The following is a 10407-nucleotide window of genomic DNA, read 5'->3' on the forward strand; positions in this document are numbered from 1 at the left end:
ACTTTTACAATTACTCGAACGGTAGTAAACAGTAATAGAAGTGAAATAATTTGTATTGTCTTTTGAGGTAAAGTTCTATAATTTACATTTCTGGGTTAATCCAAGTTGACGTTCAATTCGCATTTTTGCATTTACAATTTGATTCTTCTTTTCCATCCGATGAAACTCGGTCAGTCTTCGTATAATTTCTTTTTTAGACGTATGATAATAAATATTGACAAAGACCCAAACCCACGGCAGAAATGTTTATTATAAATATTACCGTACCGTTACCGGCTAATTTCCGTGTTTAATTTAGTCGGTTCTCCTCGCCAGAACCTTCGATATTTATCTCTTCGAAGAAACTGTGGTAAATCTAGAATTTTCCAACGTTAAACAAATTTTCTTTCGAGACTCAGGATCGTCCATCGTCTCCTGTGCGCTTGCGAATCGGTTAGGCTTGCATAGAAGTCTTCGAGCGTGTTGGTAAGGAAAGATGGAATGATTTTAGCGAATTCCTTGCAAGAAGAGGACCACCGAAGAGAGTTCGGGTGCTGAAGAGGCGCAATGCTATTAGGTCTGTTCAGCTTTGAACCACTGACGACGACGGGGTACTTCGTGGAACGGTTTTAGACAAAAACCAGGTCCCAGTCCCTCGAAAGGACGGGCGGTTCTGTGAAACGTAAAATGGCGCCTTTGAGAATCGTCGAATTTCGTGTACAATATGGGGTGGTTCTTCGGACCGATGCTGTTGACCAGGGGTTCTCAAACAATTTAGAAAACAAAATTACGTAATTCGCGTGGCATCCATTAATTTGTATTAGATTGGTGCATATATGAAATGTCGGTTAGGCAAATGATACTTTATCAAATATCTTGAAAATATTGAATATTTAATCCGTAGAAAAAGCATTTTTTGGTCGGACTCCGACATAAACAAAATGACAAAGTCGATCAGAATGCAAAGTTTCAACCAAGTCGGCGATCCGAAGGTCTTTGCACTCTTCTTGTAAATACTAATGGCGTTCGTGGAGAGGAAAAAAAAAACAACGCATTGGAGGTCAGTTAGCCAGTCTCGACCATTTTTCCTGGAAGTACCCCGTCGGATCGACTCGTGTGGTCGTTCCCTTTAAGAGTAATCTCTGTTAAAAGCCACCGACTAGTCTAGATATCGTTTCCCCGCTTTAGACAAACTTAGAGAGAACTGGTCGAGTTTCCCTGTATCGCAGTAGCCACGTAGCTCTAGATATGCACTCCGATGTGTCATCCCGTCCATTTATCTGTTTGTCGTGCTGTTCGCCAGAACACGTTCGAGCGTTTTTTGTAGCCTTCCATCGACAGCAACTCGTTACTGGCTACGAGTGTCCTTGATCTACCATAACACATGAGTCGATGGCCAGCATGATTAATTGCGATCGCGGAAAAAATGTTTTTATAGGTCAAAATATAATACATCCAAATTTTACCATTAGAAATTAATACAAATTTTTGTATTAAATATTCCATCTTGTGTGTTCGTTTTTCATTTTTTTTTTTTATTTTATATATTTGTGCATATACCGTAAATATAACCAGTGGTATGGTATTATCTATTTTACTTTTAACTAGTATTAGTTGTAACCGGTCAGAAGACTGACAACAAATTGATAACTCCATGCTGTCGTTGATGTTTATTAATACACAAGCGCAAGAAATAATGAACACTGGACAAACTCGTTGGTCAAGTTCAAAGTCGATTTCCTTGTACGAAGCAACGTTATCTCACGCTTTCAATTTATTTCAGTTTCAATTTATACATTTACGATGCACTACTTACTTGAATGAACGAAACTGCGCGAAATGAATGGATTTATGTTACTAAGTTCAGAAAACACATGCACCGATTTAAGACGTTCAATTTACTTTTGACTCGAACACATTTATTTTTATCTTGACAACCAGATAAAAAAATGATGTTTCGAAAGAAAAACACGTTTAAAGCTTTGACACGTGCTTGGTTTCACCATGACATCTATTACTTGAATCGACTATAAATCCGAAGTAATTCCAACGAAGTCTATTTCCATATATATTTACTTTCGAAGAATGAAAAAGAAAAATGTACCCTTCGACCCCTTGAAATTTTCTTAAAAGCACTGCATTCTTCTGCAGATTCCAGGCACGGTGCCTATCGCACCTAACGGACAACACGGACTTGACCCGAGCTCATCGATTCTTCTTGCGATCTAATTATAATTCTCTCGGCAATCGTTGCTCGTTCGATTAGCTGCACGCACAGAGAAACGCTTTAAAGAAAGAAGAAAAAAAGAATAGAAGCGCTGGAGACGATCGTGCGGGCGTGTTCCTTGCAGAGACCCTTTGAAAGGAGCCACGTGAACCCGTTTACGTTCGACCGCACGCATATGGTGAACCATGCTATTGCGTTTCGCGTTTTCTGTCGTTTTTGTCCGGCCAACCAGTATTGTCTCTCTTTCTTTTTTTCCTTTAGCAAAGTCTGCGTGAATTCACGTGGGCCACTTAGGCGCAAACGTAATGCCGACGCGTCTCTTGTTCTTCACCCCCTTTCCGTTGCCCTTGTAACTGGATCCACGGGAAAAATAGCGTTCAACGTCCCTCCATTTGCGATCTCATTGGTTCCTTGAGCTCGTCTCGAAGGTCTCCCGCGCTCTCGAGAATAGGTTTGGAATAATTCGATATTGGAACACTTAAATTATTTAGTATTTGAATATTTAATGGGGTAAAATTGTTTGTTGGAGTTTCCAGAGGATAACATGCATATATATATATATACATTAGAACATATAATAATATGTAATAATTTAATATATATAAGTTTGGTGTTTCCGAATACATTTTACATTATAAACATAGTTTCAGTTGAATTCCAATCATTAATAACGAAAATATATTAACTGTCATCTACATAATACATAATAGTCCACAAAAGTGTTCGTATCGCGTACATTTTGTTAAAAAAAACTTGATACTATATAATAGTTTTAATACTTTTCAATAATTTTATAGTATTTCATAGAGCCACCCTAACTTCATTATGTCATATAAACGATTCGATTTCCCGTCAATTTATTTACTTGCCGTTATACGTGTATACAAACGTATTGATTTAACAGCAAAACGTAAAAATATCGTTCCCAAAGCAGTCGCGTTTCCTCCACCGAAACCGTCGAATCGTTAAACAAACCGCATTCTTCTCGATTCCTTTGGTAGTCCAGTCGAGTGGACGAATTAACGAGGGAAGTTGTTCAAGCGACGCGGAACGCGGAATTTCGTCGGTTTCGTTCGCGAATCGAGAAAAAAAGAAAGCTCAAGAAAGGCCAGGAGTGCAAGAGCCAAACAGTTCTCCGCGAACGTTCGCCAGCGTGCTAATTGTCGATACGATAAAATTCCTCGAAGACAATCGCGCCACCAGTGGCCCGCAATGCTCGAACGATCGAAGCAGCCGCGTGGCCGCGAGACTTTCGACTTGAAATTTCTAACGCGTTATTCACGCCTGATTCTTTCGCGATGCTCGTCGAACTGGTAAGCGTCGGTTCCGCGAGCAAATTCCTAGAGGGCGGGGACCATTTTCATTAACTCTCTTAGCTCGTGTTCCGAGACGAGATTCCGTACGAATGACTGCCCTTCGACTTTCCGTGGTGTTTCCAACGTAGCATTTCTGCATGGGCTGTTCAAGGGGTACGGCTAACCGGAACCAATCCCCTTTAGGAAATACGGAGTTAATTCGGGGGAATTTTCAATGCGTAATTCGAAGATGTGATTACGTATACTTTGAAGAATGTTTTGCGAAGATTCTGCTGGATACTCAAGATTTTCAAAATATTTGTAAACTTTTCAAGATTTGAAGAATTTTTAAAACATTAAAAAAATGTGACGAAACTATCAAATTAAAAAATTTGTTTGAATTAGAAGTGTTTAAAGGTGACAAATCTGAGAAATTTGCAGAGAATTGCAAAAATTTACCTCAACAACGTTACGATATACTAGATTAAATCCCCTCCCATGCTTTCTCTAATAATAATAATAATAATAATAATAATAATAATAATAATAATAATAGTACTGGTATGATGTTAATGTTACTCGTAAAATTGTCATACTTTTTGGACAGTAAGTCAAATTTTCCTAGCTCCGAAACATCAAAAGTACGATGTGTTCTTCCTGCAATCCCTATAGCATGTGCTGTATTGCGTCACTCCCGGGTATCAGGAAGAACTACTTCGTCATTTTTGCCAGATCGAGCCGGGTGTACAGAATTGATCCACCGCTATTCATGCAACGTCATGCCAGGAATTATGTTTCATTCGTTTCGCATGTCAGAAATCCCGTGCAACTTTCTAGATCTCGATAAGAGCCCGATGGGAGCCTGGCAACCGAGGAACTCGGTCAGATTCGGAAAAACTTTGATAGGATGTTGACGATGCCATCATTCTGTTTCTATTGTAGCATACAAGAAAGATTCGTTTTCGGTTAAATTATCCGTGGATAAGTTCAGCACACTCTGAGATACCATATCGTCAGTCCACGTAGAAATGATAGAAGTACTTCTAAACAGCTAAACTTTATATGATTGCATTTTCAATGCTCGCGGGACAATATTAATTGTTCCCAATTAATTATTAAATTCATTGTAGAAATAGAAAATTGAATTTAAGAAAATGAAGCACGGTTATTTCTAAAGATTGACCTTTGTATTTGTGAAGGAAAGCTTGCTCCGGTCTCTGTATGTTCTAATTATTACAAAACACGTGGGCACACGTGGGTAGGAAAGTGGAAAAAGTGGAGCTGCGTGATGAGGGGGCAGCCCATATTCAGTGTCGTGTAAATTTCCACTTTTATGGAGATAATCCTCGACACGCGTCAGCATCAATCGGGTGCCTCATCTTTTTATAACGACATTACGCGTATTTTCTAAGGTCACCCCTTTCCTGACGACGCTTCGTCGCGGGTTTACGTTCCATCAAAGAGAATGAAAACACTTGTTTTTGGTAAAAGAATTTTAAGGGTCTACGATCGATACACTGGTGTAATTATTATTATTAATAATGTAACTGCTTTTATTTGATGATATAATTGATAATAATTATTATTCATTAATTACTCTGCGTGACATATAAACCGAAAGGGTTGGATTAACCCTTTGCACTTTGTGCACCCCTGCCTTGAACCAATGTTTCACGCTCGGTAAGTGACTAATTTTTTGCCGAAGAAGCGTATTTAGAGAACTGTTCCCCTCCTCAGAAATTTCCTCTCACCGTAGTTAGCATATTGCCCAAGTCAGAGATAGACAAAATTCTTGACCAGAAAAAAAAAGTCATGTAACGAATAAAAAATACAAAGCATTTCAATAATTCTTTTAGTAATTCTTTGAACAAAAATTCGATTTTTTATTTATACTGTTGAGTAACACTGTGAATTACTACCTTTAATCGACATTTGTTATTGGAATAAAATTGTTGCCCATTTCTGCCCTCGGGTGTATCAGAACCTCGATTGATGGAGGAAATCTAGGTTAAAGATTCTTGCAATTAACGAGGTTCGATTCTATGTTGTTGCGTTTCCCAGTAACAATTTGCCCGTGTAATCGAGATATTTGAAGTAATTGACGTACTTTAGTTAATTGTGTAATAAACACCCTGTATTCTTGGTTGGTGTAAACATCTCTTATCCCTCGTAACTTCTTACGAATTAAATGTACGCTTGACGATGTATTTGTAATGTAATATTTTAGAAAACGTCTGAAATTTGACATCGTGTTTACATTGTCATTAACACATCCACTGTTCGACACCTCGATACCGCATCCAATGGCACAGCGATGTGACCCATATACGGGCCACGAACTGTGAGCATTTAAAAATCGTGTAGTATTTAATCGCTACGATTAATTACGAATAAATTAAAGAGTGGTTGGAGATGTATTCTCTGACGAAAATATTTTGATCGAGAAATTTGTTGTCAAGGCCGAGAACTCGTCGTTCCCAACTTCCACAAGATTTCCAAGAGATTTTTTTCTTCGTGTTCCCTAGATCTCAGTTTATCTTCCAAACGGTGTTACGTGTATAAATTCGTATACTTTTCGTAGATTTCCTTGTATTTTCAATTATCATAAATGCGTAATCATCCGCAGTCTTTTATTTATCACAGTATTCTTTTGGTAACCTCACCGAGATTCGCGAACCCTGTTCCGGATTTATTTTCTTCAGACCTCACCTTCAGAATTTATTATTGTAATTAACATATGTGGTTAACATAGCGGTCATCGTGTCATGTAACAGGGGGTTCGTCTCCCGTTGTCAGAGGAAACACGTCTCCGATTACTTTTTAATCTTTGCTGAACTTGTAAAACAGCATCAGCTCTCGGTGTACCAAAGACTCGACTACCAATTCTTGGAGCGACTTCCATCGAGTAAAACTTGTCGTCATTGCGACGCCGCGGTAAAAAGAGATCCGTGTCGTTCGTGGAAAATTTTGCAAGCCCGACACACTTTGTTCCTTAAATAGCGCGAGTGGAACGCCGATGAATAGAGAAAACAGCACACAGAATACCCTGAACTCGGAGTAGAACGAGTGGAATCCTCGAGAAATAAAAGGCGAGGTGGCACTCGTTGCATCGAAAATCGTTAAAAGGTCACCTTCTTTGTCTCGCAGGTCCCGAATTCGTAGCGGCAATGGCGTGACGGACATACACTCGCAGCAGCACCAACAGCAGCAGCACCACCATCACCAGCAGCAGCATCAGCTGCAGGAGAACAACAACGCGAAAAAGCCGCAGGAGGGACTCGGTCCCGATGAGATGTGGGCCCCTGGCGGCCTGGGGCCTCACCGGGAGCTACCAGTCGACGTGCCCGACACCCTCCTGCAGAAGGCCTATCCCAACAAGGTAAAGAACTGCTCTTCCGACTATAGGAATGAGCTTGGCCCCCGTAGCGACCTAGCTAGCGACCTCGACCTCTCCCTAAACCTTAAAAACGAGACCCTTAAGTCATCGCAATCACCGCCACCACCGCCGCCTCGCATCACCAACGCAGACGATCGCGCTAGAACCGTCGATCAAACGGACGCGACGGACGCAACGTCTAGACCGCCGTACGTCAGGAACGGGCACCATCGACCATCGCACATGGTGAAGATCGAGCTGAAGATCGAGTCGGTGAACCTCGAGGACGAGGACGAGCGCAGCAGCGAGACGAAGGACGCCTGCAAAGAGTTAGAGGTGGACAGCCATCGACGCAGCCCGTCCACTTTGGGCTTCCCAGACTTGAAGAATCCCTTCAAGGACTTTGACGAGGAGGAGGACGAAGGAGTGAACGAGGACACGTCGGGTCAGAAGGAGTCCAGCGTGGACGTGGACGTCGAGGAGGATTATCCGTTCGCGAAGGAAGACTACCCGACCATGCTAAAGACCTGCAGCGACGACTCGGCCAGTCCAAGAAGCTCCTCGGGCAGGTCGGACAGCACAGCACCGCTGGATAGCAGTTTGGTGCTGAGACACGCGAAAAATCGAGGCAAAGACTCGCCCACTTACGACGCCAGGCGGATAGACTTAGGTTCCCCGTGTCGACCGGTGGTCCCTGAAATCAAGGTGGCTCCCCTGTTCGCCAGAACGAGGGACACAACGTCGTTCGATAATCCAGCGTACGGGCTGGCCGACCTGCAGGACTTGCAGGGCCTCTTGATGCGATCGGACGAGGTGTCCGATCTGACCAGGTTGATAGACGAGCAGTGCGTGATCCCTAGACTGCCGCGGGACCAAGTGTCCCCTGTACGCGTCAAGGAGTCGCATCAGCGGGTCGAACTGCTACCCTCGGAGCCGCCCACGCCAGCTAGCAAGTCTGCGAAGAGTTCCAAGATTCGTCGACCCGCGGAGGAACGTACCAAGTTAAAAGCCAAGACGAAGAGCTTGGACGCGGAGGAGTTGATGCGCGCTGGCTCTAACGAGGATCTCGTTGGCATCGAGTCGGGCAGTAGTCTCTCCTCGTCCTCGAGGCAGCGACCGAAGAAGAAACGCCATCAACAGATCTCCAGCGGTTACTCGACGCTCAGAAGCGACGCTTCCACCGATCACGAGCTCGTCGAACGTAGTTTCCTGGTGGTCGGCGGCAAAGCCTACCGCGAGGTGGCCGTCGACTGCCCTCCCGATTTCATCCCCGTCACCAAGTGCCACCCCGTCTACCCTCCGCCCAACAAAACCCCTGGCAGCAGCAAGCAGAACACCCTCGAACCGAAACGTGAACGTAACGGAACGGTGAACCGAGACGGCGCTGCACACGGTGGTCTAACGGCGGAGGGACGCGGGGATGACGGGATCGCGATCGCGGCATCATCACCTTGTCTTCCCTCGAAAGACCTTAGCCTAGCTACGGAGACCGTAGCCGCGCGCACGCTAGACAGAAAGCACGACTCCTCCAAGAAGGTAAGGTCCAAAGTCAAGAGTTTGCTTCTCGACAGCTTCCTCTCTTTCGTGCACCACGAGCCATCGCCGACACGCCATCGCAAAACGTTTCACGCTTCTAGCACGCAACACCCCGTCTCCTCTAACCGCTCGTTGCTCTCGCTAAACTCTAATTGCGATCCTCTTCCTCTTCCGCGTCCATTGATTCGCGACTCACTCGCCAATGACGCATTCAGCTCGTCTTCGGCTCTTTGGCAATCCGCGCCTCCACAGGCACGCTTCTCCCGCGACTTGACCGCAGATTTTGCAATGAGTCCTAACAGCATCGATTTTGGTCAAGACGATTTGTTCGATGGAAAGCCTAAAGTGCAGACTGAGACGACAGGATGTCTGTCGTACGTTCAGGAGACCAATCAGAACTCGAGGAATTCCTTGCGCGAGACCAACAGGAAATTTGGCGGATATCAGAAGGGAGGAGTGTCTCCTGGCTTGGAAGAGTCCCCGAGCGTGCAAAACCAAAAGAATGTACGGTTATCTCTCGAATACAAACGTTCCAAGTTTTTGGACGTTCCTTGGAGTTTGGCCATGTGTCGTGACGGGTCGAAAAGCGACCCAGAACTCTTCTTTCCCTCTCGTTGCGGAGTTCAATCCTGGTTGTCGGACTTGAATCTGGCATATCCTTCCACGTATTCGCGGGAAAGCCCCGTGCGTGAGATTAAGTTCGACTGTCGAGATCTTTGCTTAAATGATTCGAGTTGGAGCACCCCGAAGCTAGAGAAACCAAGGTTGGACGCTTCGAAGATACATACGTGCTCTTTGTACCAGGGCCTGGACAGTCTTGACCAGCACCAGGTAAACTTTCCTTCGAGCTTCCAGGAATATTGTACTTGTCCCATTGAAACGATTGAGATGTTCTTTGCGCTTGCGTCGACCGTGCGTGACCTCTTGAAGCGGAGTTAGATTAACAAGAAGAAGGCATCGATGTAGACATTCTTTCGGAAAAATACAGTGTAGAAGTTACACAGTATACAGCTCGTCTCACGAAACGCTAAAGATTCTCGGTAAAATAAACCTTCACTGTGGCAGAATTATAGTTTCAAGTTTTATACGATGTACCATTTGACAGAATCAATTCCTGCAAAATCGATGCTGCGATCGCCGGTCGATAAAGCCGCAAGAACATGGACCGTTTTCGCGTGACACGAATCGATTGAGAAAGCATGCGGAACGGACACACATATGGCCTTGACAAGCATGGTAAAGTAGACAAGAAACCCATTGTAAACACCTTCCGTAGTCGTAGGAACTGTTTCTCCCGTAGTGCACGTGCCCGTATCTTCTTGCTCCACGCTGCTTCTTCTTCTTCTTCTTCTTCTTCTTCTTCTTCTTTCTTGCGTCTTTCTTTTCTTTGTATTTTCTGATTGCCCTCGAAGACAGACGCGTGCTTGCGCGTAGGTTACTTTCTCGAGTCGTCCGTTGTCGGTTGCATCGTTCGAATAGAGACTTGAAACGGAAAAGGGACGACGGAAGAAACCCACGAGGATCTAAAAGTGTAAAACCGAACGAAGGAAGGATCGTTCTTCCGGTAGTCGCGATCGCACGACGTTTCAGTGGTGAGGGACGATTAATACGAGCTGTTTCTTTTCGGAACGGATTTTTAGGCCGGTCTGAACGGGGTGAAACCTGCCATCCCCCCCAGAGACCAAAAGAGGGCACCCGCCAGACCACCGAAAGATAATCTACGTCTGTCCACGCAGAACAATAATGTGGAGAGCACCGATAACGCCAACGCCGAGCCTACGCAGCAACAACTGCATTCCATCAGGAAATACCAGGTACGCCTTTTCTTTCGGGAACGCGATTGCTTCGTCGGGACACCTCCGTCAGGCATACGAAATAAATCAAACAAACTCGTATTGGATAGTCCAATATTTAGGGAATTCAAGTAATGAAGGGTTTGCTGGTGCGAATGGGCGAGGAACGAATGCCGTCTAGAGTGCAAGCATTTAACACGC

The 10407-nt window shown here is 44.3% G+C and overlaps 1 protein-coding gene across 1 annotated transcript in view; it reads left to right on the forward strand.

Moving 5' to 3' along the window:
• The window catches only part of LOC128886794 (uncharacterized), a 58785-nt gene that overhangs the window by 35422 nt on the left and 12956 nt on the right, over positions 1 to 10407 (forward strand). Inside the window, exons 5-6 of the mRNA XM_054141957.1 lie at positions 6649 to 9244; positions 10054 to 10227. Of these exons, the coding sequence (XP_053997932.1) occupies positions 6649 to 9244; positions 10054 to 10227 (2770 nt within the window). The remainder of the gene's footprint in view (positions 1 to 6648; positions 9245 to 10053; positions 10228 to 10407) is intronic.

The sequence above is a fragment of the Hylaeus anthracinus genome, unplaced genomic scaffold (assembly GCF_026225885.1).
Source record: "Hylaeus anthracinus isolate JK02 unplaced genomic scaffold, UHH_iyHylAnth1.0_haploid 11985, whole genome shotgun sequence".
Classification (NCBI taxonomy): Eukaryota; Metazoa; Arthropoda; class Insecta; order Hymenoptera; family Colletidae; genus Hylaeus; species Hylaeus anthracinus.